Source organism: Lissotriton helveticus, chromosome 1_1 (genome assembly GCF_964261635.1).
Source record: "Lissotriton helveticus chromosome 1_1, aLisHel1.1, whole genome shotgun sequence".
Classification (NCBI taxonomy): domain Eukaryota; kingdom Metazoa; phylum Chordata; class Amphibia; order Caudata; family Salamandridae; genus Lissotriton; species Lissotriton helveticus.
Window position 1 is genome coordinate 610,997,959 of NC_136057.1, and position 22,407 is coordinate 611,020,365.

Here is a 22,407-nt window from a genome sequence, read left to right on the forward strand (position 1 = left end):
TGCAGCCGTGTGCTGACACTGGAGGGGTATATACACGTGACCTGAGGGCACGTTGTGATTGCCAACAACACCCAGTTACAGCATGCTCCGTCTTTATACATCGCCCTGCACACATATATATCAAAAGCACCCCCCTCACACACACTAGGGAAGTTAGAATATTGGAAGTCTGACGACACCCATAAAACACTAGTTAAATAATCCAGATCGTCCACAAGCTTACAAAGACCACCCCTTAAAAAACGTTTATATAGGATTTTAGACACTAAAACAGAGTTACTGTGAAACATTAGTCACACCTCTGTGGCTTTACCTCGGTAGGAGAAGAATGCACGAGGTATGGTCTGCAGTATCTCGCTGCCAGGAAAGGCTCAAATTGTTTGGCTTGAAAATAATAGAAAAGCCGATTTACTCCAGATACGGGGTCTTGAGAGGGGACATTGTTAGCCCTCATGCAAGATGATCTGTCCTTGAAATCTGGAAAGAAATTCCAGTATCCAGAGGCAGTTTAATATTCGGTAGAAACTCACTGCCTATGTGCCATATGCTTCTATACAGAACACATGGGGTAAGGAGATGTGGTTATACAGCTTAATGCTTTACTTTGGGTCCACGTGACTAAATTGGAAGGCATTAGCACAAAGAAATAAGGATGTGTCTCTTTATAGTAATGATCCTAACTTTTGTATAGCATCTAATACCCCATGTTTTTACTCTGAACGCTGTAAATTGCAGTTATTACTGTTACCCTATGTAATAGTGTTCCATTTGTCATCATTAAAGGAATAAAAGTATACGTTGGCCTTACTGACATTCAAACTCATGACCTGTAGGTCACACCAAATGTCTCAGCAGAAGTTAGTCCCAATCGTTTAAGTCACTGAGTGCCATCTTGTGAAACCTGTAAGAGGTGCTTGGGCTCCCAGATGTCGTTGTTGCGAACTATCTGATGGTTAAGTATAACAAGCATTTGCAATGCAATAGGTCTCGCATTTGCGAGAGTTTAAGCTATTGGCATTGTAAATGACAATGCCTTTTATTTATTGGTTTCATAAATAAAAGACATTTACAATGCCAATAGCTCAAACTCTCGGCAAATGCAAGACCTATTGCATTGCAAATGCTTGTTTTAACTAGCCATGCAGTCTCTCCCTCGATGTTAGGTGAGTGTAGATTTTGTGGTTAGTTTTTGTGCTTGTCTTTATTTTTTATGCATATTAAAATTTACAGTGTCAGGATCCCTCAGTCTCCTGTATCCTGTTTTGGGTGTGCATACAGATCCATCATGCATCTCTTTCACAATGCTAATGACTACTTTCAATATCTCTTTGGCACAATCTAGTTTGATGGTGAGGGGCCTAGATTTTGTTATACTTTGAAACGGACTTTGAATGTTTGTGATGTTCTCTCTCTTTCAGGTACACACTTATTATTAAGTGGGTCCAGAGTCGCATTTATAATGATCAGCCACTTAGTGTTTGGTGTGTTCATTTCTATCTCACACACAGCTGCTTCAGTCATAATTAATGGGCAGTACGTCACATGTCCCAATACCTAATTTTGTACCTGCTTCGATTGTTTGTTTATGTCTGTGATAATTGCTCTCAGGGTTACTGAGACTCCCGCATGGAGCTTTCGCTTCGCTGCAGCTCTAGCCTGTACCGATATTTTCTCCTTTGATTCTCCACCTAGAAATTCTATCAGCACTTTCTAGTGTATTCTGAGGGTATTCTAGGGGGAGACCATCTCCCCGCTCGCTGCCGTATTTACTGCCTGAATTCTCAGACTAGGGATTTGACTGGCCTTTATTGTGTTGCCACCATCTCTGCCTCCACCCTCTCAATTTACTGGTTTCTGTTTCCAGGTAAGGACTTCTTTCCTGCAGTATATACCCCACATTTGTATGTGTGTGTATTTGCGCCTGTTTTTGAGTGTTGAGCTTATATTTAAGAGCAGGTGTTCGTGTTTTGTGGCTGGTGAATGCCTTGTGTATTTTTGTGTGTGTGTGCGCACAATGTTATAGGTGTGTGCATTGTGTGTTCTTCTGTATGTTTTATTGTCAATGCTGTGCTAAATGAGAGTGTTGCATTTTTGTCTGCCGTGCTAGATATATATTTTGGGAGTGTTGTGCTATGTGTGTCGATGTAATTCTTATGTCTTCCTGCGTGTGCGCTTCTGTGTTATATGCCGTTACTACAAGTACTTGTGTAGTATCAGTATTTTGTATTCTTCTCTTTGCTCTTTCATGCTTAATTTTAGACCAGGGTGTAATTTATACCTGTGTGTGTTTATTGTATTGTATTGTAATTGCATTTATACAGCGCTTACTACCCTTGACGAGGGGTCGAAGCGTTTTTCGGCAAGTAGCACTTATGTGTGCTTGATCTACTAGATGACTATATGATATACTCTTGAGTATGTGTTTGTTGCAGATCTGCAAAATTAGTGTATTGTTCACTCGTGGGCGCGTTGTTGCCAGTGATATACTAGTTGTGTGGAATGCTGATTCTAATATGTTGCTTTCCTTCTTGTAGTGCTTTACATGCGTGATTTGTGTTTTTATTCCTGCTATTAACTGTTTTTGTTATTGAGCTTGCACCATTGTGCAACTGTGTGTTCTTATTCTGCTCGTTTTTGTGCGATGCCCTAAATGCCTGCATACTCGTGTGTGTGTGTGTGGATACACGATTGTGTGCTGGATGTAAATGTCGTATTTCTTGTGTGCGTGTGCACTGTGGGATGTGCTGGCTGCAATATCTGATGTATTTTTTAATTGTCGCTTGGTGTGTGTGTGTGTGTGTGTGTGTGTGTGTGAGCGATGTTTGTGATTGGCTAAAAATCTATATTATGTCTGTCATGCCAGATGCACGCGCCCTCCATGCACACTCACCCCTCCTTCCCACTCCGCCGAGGGCAAAGTTACTTGAAGGCTTCCAGAGCTGAGGAGGGGCACCTGGCGGGAAGGCTGAAACTCAGTGCATCGGGGAACCTCAGCTCTGCGCAAGTACCAGGGAAATAAAAAGTTAACAAGCATCGATCTCTTGTTTCTAATTAGAAACAAACGGCCCCATGAAGATAAGAAAGTGCTTTGCGACATAAGTTGGCAGGGTATGCTCAGACGTGAGTCCCTTGCCCACTTTGCCACTGGATTCAAGCAAGCCGGGCTGAAGACGGCTGAAATGCAAGAAACCGGTCCTCGGAAGCTTGTTTCCGGTCCAGGGAAGGCATGGCTTGGCAGTTCGGGCTGGACTGTTCACATGAGGCACAGGGTCAGACTGATTTGCATATGGCCATGTCTGAACTGGGGTGGCAGAGGGGGCTAAAGAACGGTGATGAATTAAACTCAGATCTGTTGACTGGGCGTGAGTGTTTGATTGGTTCAGATGCTCTGTCCATCACCACCACCCCCCTTTTGTACCACTTTGCGACAGCAGCAAAGCAGGCGACCCAGTCCAGATCCGAGTCGAAAGGGCATCTACAAAAACACCCTCATTTACAATGACAGGCCACCGTTTAGCAGTACCGGTGACACCAGCCATTGGAAATGATGGGCAGGGCTTCGAGTCCCTTTCTGAAAACCCCTCATCCACAAAATCTCTCGCTGAGCGAGCAGCGCATAGTGCTGCAATGCCAGGCGAGACCTAAAAAAGCAATAAAGTTTCGAAATTCTTATTCAGTGCCCAAGAACAAAATAAGGTTGAATTCGAAGAAACAAAGCTAAGTGTATTTAATCAATTTTGGGATGCTTTGTTTTTAAACATTTCGAACAATCATTTCTGACGAAAAAACACTGAGTAGAGGATAATTGCCATTAGGGGATCAGAGATCATTGTACAGCTAACTCCCCTCCCCCTCCAGTCAAGTAATATTCGCTGGGATGGATGTTAACCCTTTGTTGACAACTTGCACGCACCAGTGATCTGCTTCTTGGTCTCCAGGTCCCGGGTCTGCTTCAGGAGTCGCAGCAGCACTGGGATCCCCTTCAGCTCGCAGACCTCCAGCTTGTTGTCGTTGTCTTCAAAGACCAGGTTTCGCAGCGCGGAGCAGGCTGCCCGCTGGATGTCCTCGTTCTCGCTGTTCAGGAGCTGCAGAAGCTTCGGAATCCCACCGAGACAATACACCTAAGAACGAAAAACAACAGGCGAAATGTCACTCTAGCAGCTTCTTGAATCAAGGCTGCTTTTGTGCCACAGACTGAGGGGCCCAAAGATTCATTTCACATTAACTCATTTCAATAGGATTGCAAGTTATCTGTAGTGTTATGAAGAGTTGAACGATGTCATATAAGCACTGGGCAGCGCAGATCATTCCAGTTCAGTTCGGACCTAAAGGTGTGAAAATAGACGTAAATGCCCTGTGGAGACCCCTAGGCAGTCGAAATTGCCCCCTCACATCACAAATTATCTCCTAATACATTTTTAATTTTACCAACCAACAGTTTAATAAACCAATTTTATTAAACTAAACTAACTATTAACAATTATTAATGTTATTAAACAAAAATTAATTGGAAACAGTTTAAGAAAGCTTGATTGTAATTTCCTTTCAATATCAGATCAATATTATTTTGATCATTTGTCATGGGGCCCTTAAAAGGAGTGGGGCCCATCGGCCGGTGCCTACTTTCCATTTTTGGTAATTAGGAACTGCGTAAATGTAGCTGGCACTGGTGACGTGGGTGACCTGAATCAAAGAATGGCTACGCAGTATGCAGTAATCTAAAGTATGCAAAAGAGAGAGGAGCACTGTGTGGACCCCAAAAGTAAGGCGCGAGCTCGCTGCAGCCCGCCCTGAACACACATGAATAGCTATACATTTTGAGTTCCATCAGCTTGTGCCATCTCACATAGGCTCCAAAAATGCCCTGGAGCTGAAGGTCACGGCATGAATAATGAGGCCTGCTACAGGAACTCAATGTTTCCACTCAGCAGCACGTGAACAAGGATAAAGGGTGATGTCATCTGGCACTTGCTCTGGCTGACCGGGTGAACAGGAATATTTGGCAGGCCCTGTTTTTAATAATCCTACAGCAACCATGAAATGAAGGGTACACGCGAGCCAAGCCGACAGCACATCATGAATTCGGAAATCAAAATATTAATTAACGCATAACAGCAGAACATTGTTGGAATGCATGCCCAAGACTGTGAAATACAGCTCATCGGTTCACAGCAATGCAGAAACAAAATAGTTTCTAGTGCGCGATTGCCCGCCCCGCACCCACGTGCCCTTCTCTGGCAGGTGTCTCAGTGTATGGCGCACTCACTAGTCCCTAGCTGCAGTCTAAAGATCAAAAACTGCCTCAAAATTGACGTTTTGCAGACGCTCAAATTCTGAAAAGTATAGCCGAGCATCTTGTCTTTCCTTAAACACAAACCATGAAGTTTCTAGCCCGTGACCGCGACAACGACCTTGAAAAGAGCCTTTTCATCAGCCCCACTGCACACAACTTTCCTAGTGGAAATTGGATTTGAGTCGACTTACTTCTGTTCTGGGGTCCTCATCCTTTGGGACTTACAGAAGACCCCGATCTCGCCATTCGCGTTTAAGAATAGTAAATTAGTCTGAAAAGTTTATTAGAGAAATTAACAGCAGCACCACGACCACCTCATTTAGAGATGGCAGCTCTAAAATGTATAGACTCTGAGCCTGCAGCTGCCTGTATACAATACAATGAGAAACAAAGGCTGCACTCAGCGAAGAACTGTTGAGAGGCACTCATGAGCCACCTGTTTTGGCACTTGCCAAACATTCACCTCACTGACATCTAATGCACCGCTAAATGATGCTCTTTCCTAAACCCACTTACCACATTCCATCACCATTGCCCCCACACAAGACACCTGGCCAGATTCTGGAGCGCAGCATCACCGACCTAGGCTACTGCATCCGTAGAGTAGGAGCTGTGATGTAATGTGAATGACACTTTAGCTGACACTTACAACCTGAATGTGCAGCACCCTTGCCACGTCAGAGTGCTTGCGAAAGTGCAGTGCCTGCTTGCTGCCTAATGTTCGCATGCTGACAGAAAGAAGCGGTTAGCACAGAAGTCACTTGAAAACGGTCAACCTGTGAGGCGCAGGTAGGTACATTCTGCACAGCACGTTTGCAACTATCAGGACATTTCTCTAGAGAGAGCTGAGCTCAGAGACAATGCCGGTCTTTGCTGCAAGTTTGGTGATTGTCCCTGGAAACACAGGGGCCAGGCAATACTGCAAGTTCATTCACTGTCCCGTAACTGCTCTTTGGGCTTAGACTTTCAGGGGGTAGCAAGGCCTCGCACGTCCATGCTTAGTCTTAGAGCGCGCATGGTGTAGAAATACTAGTTTAGTTGGCACAATTATTACTAAAAAATGTGATGCCAAGGGGTGTTTTTTGTACAATACCTTGGACTGGTTACATTAAGGACATATGCGCAGTAACTGTAAGTGGCTGTATGTCATACTTCATTGCTCTGGAAGATACTGCAGTTACTCTGTTTTGTGCTGTAGTGATACTATACACATCTGTGACAAAGAAACAGTTTTAAAGAGGAGGGCAGCTTCTAAAGCCACCTGCAGTGTCGGGCTATGAAGGGCACATACTTGATAAGTATTACATTACTGTTAACAAAGAGAACCTTGCAAATGCTCATATCCCAGCGTTGTGGGGCCTGTGCTGAAGGCACCATCATAGGAAGCAGCAGCTGTCCTCCCTCTCTCGGGCTCTCTCAAAGAGGAAGAGCAGAAGCAGGAGAGGAGTTAGGGATGTCTCTTCAGAGGTTGTAGTTTATAAGTGGATGAGAAGGCTCTTGGCCCATCATGCTCTCTCATGGCATATGAAACAGACGTATTCGTCAATGCAGAAGCACATGGGCCATTAGCACCACTCGCCACGTTTCCTGGACAGGTCAGGCTGGTCTGAAGCCTTGACAGGCTATCTCAAGCTCCTACAGCAAACTAAAGATCACTGGACTCTGTTCCAAAGGAAGGCAGATTCTCTCTGCTGTATATTCTATCTCCTCTCTCGCTCAGGTTGCTGCAGCAGTCTTCACCTGACTATTGGAGGATGTTCACTATTTCTCCTGGGGAGATAGACACATTTCTGCCTCTTGTTCCAGCCTCCCCACTCACTTGAGCCGCCATTTTCCAAGAAAAACCGTGATCAATGGAAAAGCCAAAGGAGTCAGTTTATAACCAATACATATGGTTGAGCCAATAATTACAAAGTGTATTGCCTTGAGGCATGCCACGGATACACTGCAGCCAGCCATCAAGAGGACTGCTATTCCCAGTCCATGTAATGGAAACAATATGACCTTTAGCTAATCTGATACAGTTCCTGGTCCCTGCTTCATCAGCATAACTAGACAAATGATGTGGGGGAGTGGCAGGCAGCCCACCCCTTTGTCTAAGATGTAAAGCTCTGGTCATGCTTTTGGTCGTCGTCTATTTACATGCTGCTTCTCTCAGGCATAGGCTGACCTGCTGGCATTGGCTTGGTGCAAGTAAAGTTCACACACGATCCTTCCTTCTTCGAGGTGAATGTGTTTCAACTACTACACATGCACTTTGTTTTAGAATGTTTTCAGCCAGAAGGGAGGGAATGTAAGTAAACAGTGGTGCAGGTGGACAGAGAAAAGGGGACAGGCACTCCCACTCGTCAAATGTTATGAAGCATCCCACAACCTCATGGGCTACACAAACCCCAAGGAAACCCTTACTACAGGTTCCCGCGTCTCATGTACCAAGGCCCCACTTGTGCACCGTGAGATCCTGTACAATTAGCTTGAGAATGCTTCACCAAACTAGGAATCCAGTGCCTTGGTAGGTAACACAGTTTCAATTAGAAAACAGGAGGTTTACTGCTACAGAAAGGGCGCAATGCAACAGGTGTTTCCAAAGAGAAATGTGTGAAATATTTATGTGAAGCAAAACAAAGGCCAATACTGAACCTATTATTAGACGTATCAAAGAAAAACCTCTATGAATGAAACATATCGGTCCGTGTTTTACTAACGTCACTAGTTGTTTATTTAACACTAGTTATGCATTTTATTTTTGATATTTGTTTGAACACTTTTTTGCATGTACAAACATTTACAGAAATCAAAAAGCACTAAAAATTTACATATTTACACATATCTATACACATCACATCCTACCTAAATCATTCATACTCCTCTCACACCTATATACAAGAAAAACAACAGTGTGGACCCCTGTCAAAAAATATCTACAAGTTTCTAAACCAAATAGAACAAATTGAACTAATTTTGCAACTATTTAAATTGAATGCAAAGGAAATGACTTCATTGTTTATCAAATTGGATTCTAATGGTGTTCATTAAAGTTTGACAAAGAGTCCTGTCCGAATTAAGTCAAGTCAGGTCGACGCGTTTCAAACTCCTGTATTTATGGAGTTCTCATCAGGACCAATACGTTTTCTACAAAGGAAAGCCCAAACAACAAATTAATAGACACTCCGGGAATTACACTAAATAATAATACAAATAAGCCGCCAGTCGAAAGAAACAGCCATACCTTTACGTTACGGTCTAACCACATAGACCAAGAAACGGGATAGCAATCTTCAATAACGTGGTCACACTGAACAGAGAAAAAGACACAACATAACCCTGTAGCTAATGTGAACCCAGGGGGGTGAATCATAATATATAACAATTAGGCAGACACTAACCTTTTGGATGAGAGAAGCTGTGCACCTAAAATGGGGCAGAAAGGGAATATTCACTAGAATTGCATGAATGGAGGCACAGCAAAGAAGTCAAAACCGGATTCTGTGCTTACCCGGCAGTGGGCGGTTTCGTGGATAACCCCAGTCGCTTGTGTTCAATTAAATTTGTAGCCTGCAAGACGAAGGGTCAGCTATTTAGAAAACAGCGGGTCGAAGCCTGCCGGGAAGGGGACGGGGAAGCTGTGAGGCTTACCGTTTCTCGAGTGCATCAGTCGCGTAAACGCCGATCGGCAAAAATGTGCGAGGATGCAGAGTCCTTCTGCAGTGTTTACTGAGAAAGGGGGCGATCACGTGATCGGGATGACCACTCTGTTTTTTCACAAAACGTTATTGCCATTGTTGGAGCAAAAAGAATTATTGCCGTGAACATGTTGAATGGGGAATTGAGAAGCGGAGTTCCGATCATGATTTATGGATGGAAATATGGCAGTCACTCAGGGATGTATTTTAAATATTTCTGAGATTTCATTTAAGCCAGAGGTGGCAGTGTCGTATTTCATTATAAGCAGGGCTTCTCTCTGGCTTAGTCTTGCCTCAATGTCTCCACCTCTTAGGTCATTTTCAATTTTCGAAATAACAGTCCATTTCAATTCATCCTCTTGATGTTGTTTTGTCTGCCAATGTAAAACAAGTGGAGCATTTGGCGTCTGAGTCCTTATACGCGATTTATGCTGCGTAATTCGATGTTGTGCTTCCTGAGTAGTTTTCCCTATATAAAGTTTCGGACAAGGGCAAATAATTCGATAAATGATGTTTTTGGTTTGGCAATTAGTGAAGGTTTCATGCTTCCAATGGATACCATTGAACGTGAAAAGGGATCCTTCAATGGTTTGTGGGCAACATGTGCAATTGCCACACTTATGATGGCCTGCCACTGGGGGTAAACCTAACATACCTCTCAGGGATGGTTTTGGAGTGGTAGGTAGCGCTGCCCTAACAATGTGATTGGCCAAGCTCTTTTCTTTCCTAAATGCGAAAAGAGGGAGCGTGGAAAAATCATTGTGAAGATGTTGCCCACAAACCATTGAAGGATCCCTTTTCACGTTTGGCTATTTGGTTTAGAAACTTGTAGATATTTTTTGACAGGGGTCCACACTGTTGTTTTTCTTGTATATAGGTGTGAGAGGAGTATGAATGATTTAGGTAGGATGTGTTGTGTATAGATATGTGTAAATATGTAAATTTTTAGTGCTTTTTGATTTCTGTAAATGTTTGTACATGCAAAAAAGTGTTAAAAAAAATATCAAAAATAAAATGCATAACTAGTGTTAAATAAATAAACAACTAGTGACGTTAGTAAAACACGGACCGATATGTTTCATTCATAGAGGTTTTTCTTTGATACGTCTAATAATAGGTTCAGTATTGGCCTTTGTTTTGCTTTTCTTGTATCTTCGGCTTAGCCTTACTGCTTAGAAGCCAAAACCCAGTTTTGTTATTTCTTGAAATATTTATGTAGCATCACAACAACATTATTATTTATTTATTTAGAGAGTTTTATAAGCACGAATAAGACCCAAGGGTATCAGAACGCTGTACAGAGAGAAACTCCCATACCGTTACAACACAGACAACAACCCGTTAGATTTAATTAAAGGAAAAACTGTACACTGTCCGATACCACCCTGGGTGAGGAGACAACTACCTTGCTATGGTGGTATGAATACAGTGTGAGAGCTTCCGGTCTCCTGTGTTCAAACAATCTGGCCTGATCCTGAAATGGAGAGCCCATGGAAGGAATTTATTAAATAAGATGATTTTGACTTCTTTCTTGAAGGCAGAGGCTGAGAAATTTGCAAGTGCTTCAGGAAGAAGAGAGTTCTAAGTTTTAGGGGCCGACCTGTAGAAGGTGCGGTGATGGGGCTTTATTTTTTCTGAATCTTGGAGGTACTAGCAGGAGGGAGCTCATACACCTAAGGGATCCGTTGCTTCCTGATATTATGGGCATCTGTGCAAGATATAAGGGTGCCTTGTGGTGTAGGGCTTTGTGCATCTAGCAGGTTATCTTCAGCTGGATGTTAGCTTTCATCATTGGTAGCAGTAGTCCCCCCTCTCTCTCTCAGTGTCTCTCTCTATATGTCCGTCTCAGAGGAAAAGCAGATGCAGCTCCTGATGTAGGGGAGAAGCCTTGAAAGATCACATTGAGTTAGGGATTAGTTAGTGAAGAGATTTAAGAGATGTGGTTGAAATCTCTGAATTAATCTTGCGGCTGCGTTGAGGGTCAACTTAATTGGAGCCGTCCTTGCTTTCAGGAAACCTGTTAAAGTTGGACTCCTGTATTCCAGTCCGGAGATGACTAAGGACAGTACACCCTATCACAAAATCTGGAGGTGGTGTATAAGGCTTTACCTGCCTGAGGAGATGAATTTGAATAGAAGCTCCTCTTGTGGATGCACGGATGTGTGCTTGCATGTTGAGATTCTCATCCAGCGTTATCCCGAGGGACTGTGTTGACTCGATGATAGCAGGTTCGCAATTGAGGGTATTAAGGTGGGAAATCCATTCTTCAGCTGTTGGTAAGCTGTGTGACAGTTATATGAGTACGCATTCATTCTGTTTTCAGGGCCTTCAATTTGAGGTGGTTCTGTGATAGCCAGAATGGAGTTTTCAGAAGTGTGTCATTAAGTCTTATGATGTCTTCTGGGAAGGAAATATTTAGGTAATGTCGTCAGAGTACATGTGATAAGATAGGTCTGCTTGTTTGAGGGTCTGCCATATTAGGAAAATAATGCAAATCACAGGCCTTCTAAGTAAAGAGAAGTACAATTTAAAATATTAAAACAAGTTCAAGAAAAGTAAAATTGGACCAGGGGGAATCAAGCAATGTTCATTTTGAAGAAAATTTCAACAAATTCCCTTGTGAACAATGCTGGGTAAAAGTCAATATCAGAAGAAGGGGATTAATAAAAGAGCCCCCTGGAGGCCCCTCTTGCAGTAACAATTAAAAGACTTTATCAGCATTGTTCTGTATCACGGAGACCAGAAGGATAGGGGCAGAATCAGTTAATTTTCAGTCAGGTACACTCAATTGCTTCTCGGCTTCTGGGGTAATGGACTCAGCTAAAGTCCAAGTCAGCTAAAGTCCAAGCGATTAGACCTACTGAGTTCTTCTTTAAAGGTGTCCCTAGGCTTAGTGATCTCACAGAAGAGGGGGGAGGTCATGGCATAAAGTTGCATGCACCCTTCCACCACCCACACCTCTTCCATCTCAAGTGCATATAATGAGAAAGGTACTTCAGCTTGGGATCAATCTTGCTCCAGCCTGGGCTTGAACACACTCCAATCTCTGGTCAGCTAATTCCTCAGCCAAATCCTCTTCTTGGTCTTCATGTCAATTGGAGTACTAGGCCTGGTGGTCAACCCCTTGAGAAGCACTTGCAGATCTTGGGTGCAAATGGAAGTACGATCCAAGGCCTTGGTCAGTTCCCAAGTAGATATAGTCAGTAGTTTCTCCCTCTACTTAACTTCTCCTAGTGCAGCTGCATATTGAGTTCCTTGTGGTTGGAAGCTTTTCTTATAGGGGCCAAATGCCAGTGAATGAGTTCTAAATTCCCATCTAGGATATATCCTATTAAAATCAGGAAAACGTCCCTACCTGCCATGTCATGTCACTTCACAGATTTACACAGGCAGAGCCAGTATACAGTATCCCTTTTTGGGAGCAAGCACAAGCAACGAGGGGGCAGGACAGCAAGCACAACCAACGAGGGGAGGGGGGGGGCAGGAGAGCAAGCACAACCAACGAGGGGGGGCAGGAGAGCAAGCACAACCAACGAGGGGGGGGCAGGAGAGCAAGCACAACCAACGAGGGGGGGGCAGGAGAGCAAGCACAACCAACGAGGGGGGGCAGGAGAGCAAGCACAAACAACGAGGGGGGGCAGGAGAGCAAGCACAACCAACAACAGCGAGGGGGCAGGGGAGCAAGCACAGCGAGGGGGCAGGGGAGCAAGCACAGGGAGGAGGGCCGGAAAGCAAGCACAACGAGGGGCAGACGCACAACAGAGGGGACAGACGCACAATGATGCACATATCCCTTGTTAGGTATACACCGAGTAGGCTGGTGGTAGCATCTTTAATTCACAGCGCTACAAAGCGCTTGAAGCTGTGAAGCAGCCACGTGAAGACGCGAACGCCGTAGAAACGAACATTCACGTAACTCCAATGAGGGAGCCAGCTTTTATTAGTAGTATTTCAAAAGTCACCCAGGCTCGCTGGAGCCCAGATAAGTCCCCACTGCGCTGTCTCAGGTGAGACGCCCGGGGGGTCCTCCTTCGGTCTTTGAACCGTGAAGGTGCAGAGATCTCTCCCGGTGCTGGGAGTACACTACAAGGCTGAAAGGGCACGAGGTGCCAGCGTCCTGATAGATGTATTTATACCTGCTTATCGGAAGTGGGAGGAATGCGAGCGACACTCGCTGTGCTGCTCCTTAAGAGATGTTCCCACCGGACACCGGCCATGGGGGGGCTGGAGGCCTCATCACAGGGGGAGGAAATAGCCGAGACTGGAGGAGGAGTTCACCTTGACATCTAGCAGGGCCGTCCGAGCCCTTATAAAAAGGCAGCCGAGAGGGCTCGCGCACTGCACTCAGCGCGGCATTGAGCCTGTTTCCTGCACGACCGGCCTCAGGTACACAGATGATGAAAGTCCCGGCGCTCCTCCTGGCGCTGCTCTGCAGCCTGTAATCTCAGGAAACCAGTGCGGAAGGTAAGGTGCGCGCTGCTCTGTATTCAGGGTATGTAACTCTTAGAAATGAAGTGACACATTCTAGGTGCTATCATTTTAGTTCGTCTTTCCCTTATCCTGCGTCATCTGGCCATGACTCGAATAGTCTGCTTTCAGAAGTTTATAGGACATCACGTTTGACAGAAGTTGGCGGGTGCTGCTACCGAGTCCAGTCTGCCTATTTTCGGAAGAAGTCATATCATAATAGAATTCAGTCATGAGGTCAGTTATCGATCTGGTAAAGAGGAAAAGGGAAGTAAATGAAGTGAAATGTGAACGGCGAATTCCAGGTATCCGAGGGCAACGAGGTGGCAGGACAGCAAGCACGAGGTGGCAGGCGAGCACAAGCAACGAGGGGGGGCAGGAGAGCAAGCACAACCAACGAGGGGGGGGGCAGGAGAGCAAGCACAACCAACGAGGAGGGGGCAGGAGAGCAAGCACAACCAGCGAGGGGGGGCAGGAGAGCAAGCACAACCAGCGAAGGGGGGGCAGGAGAGCAAGCACAACCAACAAGGGGGGGGCAGGAGAGCAAGCACAACGCAAGAAAAGCGAGCACTCACCAGAGGACTCGGCAGCTTCTCGACTTCTTCCGGTGGCGGTCGGGCAGAAATGGTGTCAGAAAAGCGCCGCCATTTACGCATTCGGGGGCATGGTTTTTGTTGTTGAGTGATGGATGACGTCACGGAGTTAAAACTGCAAAAAACACGCCCCTGAATCCGAAAAAGACGGGGCTTGAAAGGAGTGACGCCCCTCTCCTCCAATGGCTGGCCTCCGTTTAGGTAGCCAGCCCATGGAGAAGAGGTGCGGGTTCAGCGGACGTCGCGTGCACTACCTCGGTAGTGCTGCGCACATCCGTTGAATGTCGCGGCCCGCCCGCACAGTAGAACATTCCGCACTAGCGCGGAACGTTCAGCGCAGGCAAGGGGTTAAATACAGATTTGTAAAGTCAATATTTCTTCTCTATGTGGGAGAGGTTAATATTGACGCCGTTAGACTAACAGCTTTGTCGAGTTCTTCTTTTCAATGGTGAAAAAACACGACCTGAAAATGCAAAAGTTGTGAACCTAATGGCAGAGGTGAACTATGGAAGAGTGCTAAGTAAGCAGGAGATACCACTACTGGCAAAAGGAAGCATGGGGGGGGGGACAGGTGTCAAAGTTTTATTTGACCAAAGCCTCATTCTTTGTTAAGAAAAATGGCGGATGACAATTCTCGGTCTGTGAAATTGTCTTGCACCAGTGTAACTATACCTGAGACTCAAGAGCAAGGAATGAAAGCAAGGGCTGCTTTGAGGTTTTCCTGAGAATGTGAAGGGGGGTACCTATCATAAATAGAGCAGAAGCTGTAGCAGTGGCTCGGGGGGCAGGATGTGAAGGGGAAACTGAACCTCATTCATGTCTATCTTTCACTACTCAACTTGGGGAATGAGAGCCAATTTTCCTTGCTTGCCTTAAGGCCCATTGCACTCTTTGTACGTCACCGTGAATGTGATCACTGAATACAAATTTATGGCACAGAGAAATTCTCTACAATGCAAAACATTATGTCTCTGTTAGGTTGACAGATTTATAGTATAACAACGTAATTTGGCTTACGAAGTTACATTTTTGGCACATAGAAATAGTCTAAGAGCGTGCAGTAACCTTTTCCACCACACAATGCATAAACATGGAGAGCACTGGACAAAGGAATATCATTGTTCCAGCAATTAATTAGCTAGACAGCGCATATTAAAGGAAAAAACAATAACAGGTGGAATTTTTCCTTGACTCTTGCAATGTTCTGCCTGTTTGTTTTTTTTAGAAAAGGTTTGGAATAGTCAACAATCAGAACATAGCTCGAGGCTGGAAGTCCTTTAACCCCTTCGATGCTGATGACGGAGCGGTTCCGTCATCAGCATCGGTTGGGCTGTGCTGATGACGGAACCGTTCCGTCATCAGTACAGCCCTGGGGGGGGGGGCGCTGGCGCTCCCCCCCCCCTGTGCAGTGATCTTGTGTTTTTTTGCAGGGGTGGCAGCGGAAGACTTTCCGCTGCCACCCCCTGGCCCCCCCCACGCTTCCTGGTGACGTCAGCGCGCACAGCGCGCGCCGACGTCATCAGGAAGCGCTGGACGCGCTGGAAGCCATTTCTTTCCAGCGCGTCCAGCAAAGAGGTGCGGGTTTTGTGCTCCGGTGGGGCGGGGGGGCGGTTTTCGGTGCCTTGAGGAATCGGGGGGAAGGAAACTGTGTTTCCTCTCCCCTGATGTCCCAATGCAGGGCATTCCTGGTGCACGATCGCGCACAGCGTCGCGATCGTGCACCAGGAATGCCCCACTAGACACCAGGGATTCTGTTTGTGATTGTTTATTTGTGCAGGAAGCGACCCCTTGGGCAAGGGTCGCTTCCTTTTGGGGCCATATTATTTTTCAGACTTTTCTGCCCCCCCTGGGGCAGATCGGCCTTTTTTTTGGCCGATCTGCACCAAGGGGGGGCAGAAAAGCCCACTAGACACCAGGGATTGATTTTTATTTATAAAGGAAGCGGCCCCTTGTGCAAGGGTCGCTTCCTTAGGGGGATAAAATAATTTTCAGACTTTTCTGCCCCCCCTGGGGCAGATCGGCCGTTTTTTCGGCCGATCTGCACCCAGGGGGAGCAGAAAAGCCCACTAGTCACCAGGGATTTGTTTTTTATTTGAAAAGGAAGCGACCCCTTGGGGAAGGGTCGCTTCCTAGTGGCCCTAATATTTTTTTAGACTTTTCTGCCCCCCCCCCCTGGGGGCAGATCGGCCGTTTTTTTGGGCCGCATCTGGACCCAGGGGGGGCAGAAAAGCCCACTAGACACCAGGGATTGATTTATATTTATAAAGGAAGCGACCCCTTGGGCAAGTGTCGCTTCCTTAGAGGGATGTAATATTTTTCAGATTTTTCTGCCCCCCCTGGGGCAGATCGGCGTTTTTTTGGCTGATCTGCACCCAGGGGGGGCAGAAAAGCCCACTAGTCACCAGGGATTTGTTTGGATTTGAAAATGAAGCGACCCCTTGGGGAAGGGTCGCTTCCTAGTGGCCCTAATTTTTTTATAGACTTTTCTGCCCCCCCTGGGGGCAGATTGGCTGTTTTTTTTTACCGTTTCTGGACCCGGGGGGGAATAGAAAAGCTCACTAGACTCCAGGGTTATTTTTTTTATAGGGAGCGACCCCTTGGCCAAGGAATGCTTTCTTGGGCCCATTTGTTTTCAGTATGTTCTGCCGTGTCTTTATTTGGCCTCTCTGCCCTCCGTAGGGTTGCTTCCAGGGGGCCCACGTTTATAATGATTTATAATCTTCCCCACTTGGGGACATACACCCCATTTGTGACATACCCTGTGACATAGCCTGTTGTAATGTGTGTTGTTTTTGTTTCTTCTAATGTGTATTGTTTTTTTTTCTCTTTAGATTGTTGCAGTGTGCGGTTCTGTTACTGGTGGTTCTGTTGTTCTGCTGTTTCTGTAGTTGCATGTGTTTGGGAAGAGACCTTTTTTTTGTTCAATTGTAATGTAATTGTTTATTTTGCAAAGTGTGTAGTAATACGAGTATGTTTTGTTTCTGTTTGTTGTGATTGTAAAACATGACTGCATTTGTTTTTGATGTGTCCTTCTGTAGATGTAAGTTTTTTTTTCTTCTTTCTAGTGGGATATCGTTGCCTATTTGCTGTGTCTTTGCAGAGTAGGTGCTGGTGAGTGTAGTTGTGTCTTGTAAGTGAATTGTATATTTTTTCTAAATATAGTTTTTTGTGAAAAAGTCTTACATTTTTTATCTTACTTTGCGCAGTGTTGGGGTTGTTGAGTTGTTTGTGCAGACTCCTTTATTTGTAAGGATAATGGCTAGCCGCCGGATTACTGCTCAGCAAGTTGTTGGAATGCTTTTTGATTCTTCCTCTGACCATGGTCCAGAGTCTGAGTCTGATTCTGAGCCAGAGGTGGGAGGTGAAGATTCAGGTAGTGAGTTTTCTCTACACATGGCTTCATCTGATGATGAAGACACTTTGAGTGCTGATGAAGCTACTTTTGGTGTGGATGATGTGCCTGTGGTTGGGGAGGACATTGCTGTGGTTGTGGTTGGGGAGGACATTGTTGTGCCTGTGGTTGCGGAGGACATTGCTGTGCCAATAGTGCGGCAAGAGACATCTGGGCTGCAGCCTGTGGCTGCTAGACTTCCAGTTGGTGTAGTGAGACAAGAGGCAGCTGGGCGGCGGCCTGCGGCTGCAAGACTTGACGATGAAAGTTCTGACCTCCGGGTTGCACCAGGCATGGTGCAGCCGGCATTGCCTGAATTTACTGGTGTTCCAGGGTGTAGGGTGAACACTGAAAACTTTTTGCCTATTGATTTTTTCAAGTTGTTTATGGATGATGTGTTTTTGGCAGAGATTGTAGAGCAGACTAATTTGTATGCTGAAAATTTTTTGAGGGTGAACAGTGCCAGCCTTAAGCCCCACGCTAGAGCTACCCGGTGGACTCCCACAAATTTGGAGGAGATGAAAAAGTTTTTGGGTTTAACTTTTTTGATGGGCTTGCTTAGGAAACCATCAATGGCTTCATATTGGTCTACTAGTCCCTTGATGGCAACAGCTATATTTCCGGCAGTCATGAGTCGTGATAGGTATTTGCTTCTGTTGCGGATGATGCATTTTGTTGACAATAGTCTTGCTTTGCCACGAGATCACCCAGATTTTGACCGTCTTTTCAAGATTCGGCCTGTCATTGATCATTTGGTTGATCGATTTTCTGAGATCTTTTATCCTGGGAAAGAAATTGCAGTGGATGAGTCTTTGCTGTTGTTCAAGGGCCGCTTGGTATTTCGGCAATACATTCCTAGTAAGAGGGCACGCTTTGGAATCAAACTGTATATGCTGTGTGACAGTGAGACTGGATATGTCTCTAATTTCAGGGTGTACATTGGTAAGGAATCCAGGATTAACCCCCTGGTTGTCCGTCGACTTTTGGAGTGACTGAGAAAATTGTGTGGGAACTTGGTCGTGGATTGTTTAACAAAGGCCATCATTTGTATGTCGATAACTTCTACACTGGTGTGCGGTTGTTCAGGGAATTGGCCAAAGTGGACACTGTTGCTTGTGGCACAATCCGCTCAAACCGTAAAGGTTTCCCAAAAGAACTTGTTTGTCGAAAGCTTGCTCGGGGACAGTGCAGTGCATTGCGTTGTGAGGAGCTTCTAGCTGTGAAGTTTTCAGACAGGAGAGATGTCTACATGTTGACTACAATACATGATGAAAGCACTGAACCGGTGACTGTTTGGGGTCAGGTTGCAGAAGTGCGCAAACCTGTGTGCATACTGCACTACAATAAGTACATGGGTGGTGTTGACAGAGTAGATCAGAGGTTGGAACCATATGCTGCTCTTCGTAAGGCTTACATTTGATACAAGAAGTTGGCTATCCATCTTTTCCACTTGGCAACCTTTAATGCTTTTGTTGTGTTCCAGAAATCTTGTCCCCAGTCAAAGATGACTTTTGTAAAGTTTCAGGAGTCTGTAATAGGCAGCCTTGTTTTAGTGGAACAGGCAAGTGTTCCTAGAGTTGGAGTGGTGGAGGATGTTGCCAGATTGAAAGATCGCCACTTTCCTGATACAATTCCTCCTACAACCTCAAAAGACTTTCCCAGTCGGAGATGTAGAGTCTGTTGGCGAAGAGGTTTGCGGAAGGAGGTTCGCATGTACTGCCCCGACTGCCCTTCAAACCCCGGGCTGTGTGTACCTGCTTGTTTTAGATTGTACCACACGCAAAAGAATTTTTGGGAGTATCAATGAGTGGTAAAGTGAACTGGTTGGTCTTTATTCTGTAAAACTTATTGTTCAGTTTCAAAGTTTGTATTTGTGTAGTCTTTTTAGATTTAGTTGTCGAGTTAGTAGATTTGTATCAATTTGCAATTTGTTTTTGTTTCTCTTTTATTTAAAAAAAAACTAAAGTATGATGTTGGTTTGCGTGCAGTGTCCATTGTCTGACTGTGTGCATGGTTTGGCTCTTGGCTGCCGGTGTCTGTGGACTGGTGCTTGTCTGGCGGTGTCTGCGGACTGGTGCTTGACTGGCGGTGTGCGTGGTCTGGTGTTTGGTTGGCGGTGTGCGTGCTCTTGCGCTTGCCTGGTGTTGTGTTTGGATTTGTCTTTGGCTGGTGGTGTTCATGGAGTTGTGCTTGGCTGGTGGTGTGTGTTGAGTGGCGCTTGGCTGGTCGTGTGTGTGGAGTGGCGCTTGGCTGGTCGTGTGTGTGGAGTGGCGCTTGGCTGGTCGTGTGTGTGGAGTGGCGCTTGGCTGGTGGTGTGCGTGGAGTGGTACTTGGCTGTCTGTGCACGGAGTGGTGCTTGGCTGGTGTTGTGTTTGTGGAGTGGTGCTTGGCTGGTGTTGAGTTTGTGGAGTGGTGCTTGGCTGGTGGTGTGTGTGGAGGGGCGCTTGGCTGGTGGTGTGCATGGAGTGGTACTTGGCTGTCTGTGCACGGAGTGGTGCTTGGCTGGCGGTGTGTGTGGAGTGGCGCTTGGCTGGACGGTGTGCGTGGAGTGGTACTTGGCTGTCTGTGCACGGAGTGGTGCTTGGCTGGTGTTGAGTTTGTGGAGTGGCGCTTGGCTGGTGGTGTGCGTGGAGTGATGCTTGGCTGGTGGTGTGTGTGGAGTGGTACTTGGCTGTCGGTGTGCGCTGAGTGGTGTTTGGCTGGCGGTGTGCATGGTCTGGTGCTTGGATGGTGGTGTGGGTGGACTGGCGCTCGGCAGGCGGTGTGTGAGTAGTTACTTTCTGTTGGTCACTACACACACTGCTAGTTGAGGGACACTCCACACAGTCCATCATTTTGTGTAGTTGCAGTGTCAGAAATGTGGGCGTGTGAAAGTGATGGGCCCTTGAATGGCACTGTTTGCTGGTGTGAGTGTTTAAATGTGATGGGTCCGCGGCTGGTGGTGTGAATGTTTTGTATGTGTCACGCGTACGAAAGGTGTATGAATGGCCTGTAAAGAGGTTGGTGCCTTGACGTGGCTTTACAGCTCACGAGCTGTGAGTCAGTGGTTCAGTTTATCATACTTTCAATTGTACGCAGTGTATTTCATTTTTGATGAAATTACTTGCGTATCCAATTGTATGTACTGAATCATCACTCACCCTCGTGCCAAATCCAACCAGTATGTGTGTGTGCTTGCGGATTAGATGGGTGTGCAGTAATAATTGTTTTTTTTCTCTTTCTGCAGTAGGGTGTACCTTGTCCCTTATTGTGATTGTTATGTGTTGCTTTTCCATTCGGATGGTGTCAATGGTCTGGTTTGTATCAGGTATGAAAGGTGCGTGAATGGCCTGTAAAACGGTTGGTGCCTTGTCGTGGCTTTATAGCTCACGAGTTGCGAGTCACTGGTTCGGTTTTTATGCATTTATTTATTGACAGAGCATTTCATTTTTTTGAAATATCTTGTTAATAAAATTTTATGTACTGAACCATCACTCGCCCTCGTGCCAAATCCAACCTGTATGTGTGTGTCTTTGAGGAATAGATAGCCGTGCTTGAATGTTTGACTTTGGAGTAACTCTGTTAAGGTGAGGTATCATTTTACTCGGGAGAACAAGGGGAACGCAGGGTGGTAGGACATTTTTGCCGGCACGGCGATCCCACGCCAAAAAGTTTGGAAAAGTGCTATTTTTACCTAATTTTGAGGTTTGCAAGGAGTTCTGGGTAGGAAAACATTGGGGGACCCACGCATGCCATACCTCCCTGGACTCTCCCGGGTGTCTAGTTTTCAGAACTGTTTGTGTTTGCTACTTTCCAAAGAATACCACCCAGCCCCGGGCCAAAAACTCAGGTGCCCCCCCCCCAAAAATCAAAGTTATATTGCTTCAGGGTATTTTAAATTCACCACCGTACGATTTGGACCTTTTCCTGTTGCAGCCACTATGGCTACCCATGCAAGTGAGGTACCATTTTTATCGGGAGACCTGGGGGAACGCTGGGTGGGAGGTAATTTGTGTGAGCCCAGTGATGCCACGCTTTCCCACACTATAACGTGTGAAAAAATTGATTATTTTCTGCTAAAATTGAGGTTTGCAAGGGATTCTGGGTAAAGGAACGTTGGAGTATCCACGCAAGCCATAACTCCTTGGAAGCCCCCGGGTGTCTACTTTTCAGATATGTGTGGGTTTGGTAGGTTTCCATAGATGGCTGTCTCGCATGGGGCCAGAAACCCAGGTAACCCCTCTTGCAAAAGCTGGTGAATTTGACAATGGTGACAATGTCAAGTCCACTAGCTTTTGCAAGAGGGGTTACCTGGGTTTTTGGCCCCGTGCGAGACAGTCATCTAGGGAAACCTACCAAACCCACACATTTCTGAAAAGTGGACACCCGGGGGCTTCCAAGGAGGTATGGCTTGCGTGGATCCTCCAACGTTCCTTTACCCAGAATCCCTTGCAAACCTCATTTTTCGCTGGAAAAAAATCAGTTTTTTCACACGTTTTAGTGTGGGAAAGCGTGGCATCACTGGGCTCACACAAATTACCTCCCACCCAGCGTTCCCCAAGGTCTCCCGATAAAAATGGTACCTCACTTGCGTGGGTAGGCATAGTGGCTGCTTTAGGAAAAGGCCCAATTCTTACTGTGTAGACCAAAACATTTCCTTTAGCCAAACAATCTTATTTTTTGAGGGGGTCACCTGAGCGTTTGGCCCGGGGCTTGGCGGGCATCTTTGCAAACTACCAAACCCAAACAGTTCTGAGAACTAGACACCCGGGGGAGTCCAGGGAGGTATGGCATGCATGGGTCCCCCAATGTTTTCCTACCCAGAAACCCCAGCAAACCTTAAATTTTGGTCAAAAAACCCACTTTTCCGTACTTTTTTGGGTGGAATCTCGCTGCCGGCACAAATGTCCTACCACCCAGCGTTTCCCTTGTTCTCCCGAGTAAAATGATACCTCACTTGTGTGGGTGGGCCCAAGGCATGTGACTCAGGCTGGGGGGCTT

The 22,407-nt window shown here is 46.0% G+C and overlaps 1 protein-coding gene across 2 annotated transcripts in view; it reads right to left on the reverse strand.

The window, feature by feature from the left end:
* Positions 1-22,407, reverse strand: part of PKP2 (plakophilin 2) — a 529,412-nt gene that overhangs the window by 240,627 nt on the left and 266,378 nt on the right. For both annotated transcript variants that reach the window (XR_013606919.1, XM_078674126.1), the window contains exon 5: positions 3,914-4,121. Coding sequence is in view for 1 of the 2 variants with exons in the window: in XM_078674126.1 (XP_078530252.1) it covers positions 3,914-4,121 (208 nt within the window). In the remaining variant the exon portion in view is untranslated. The remainder of the gene's footprint in view (positions 1-3,913; positions 4,122-22,407) is intronic.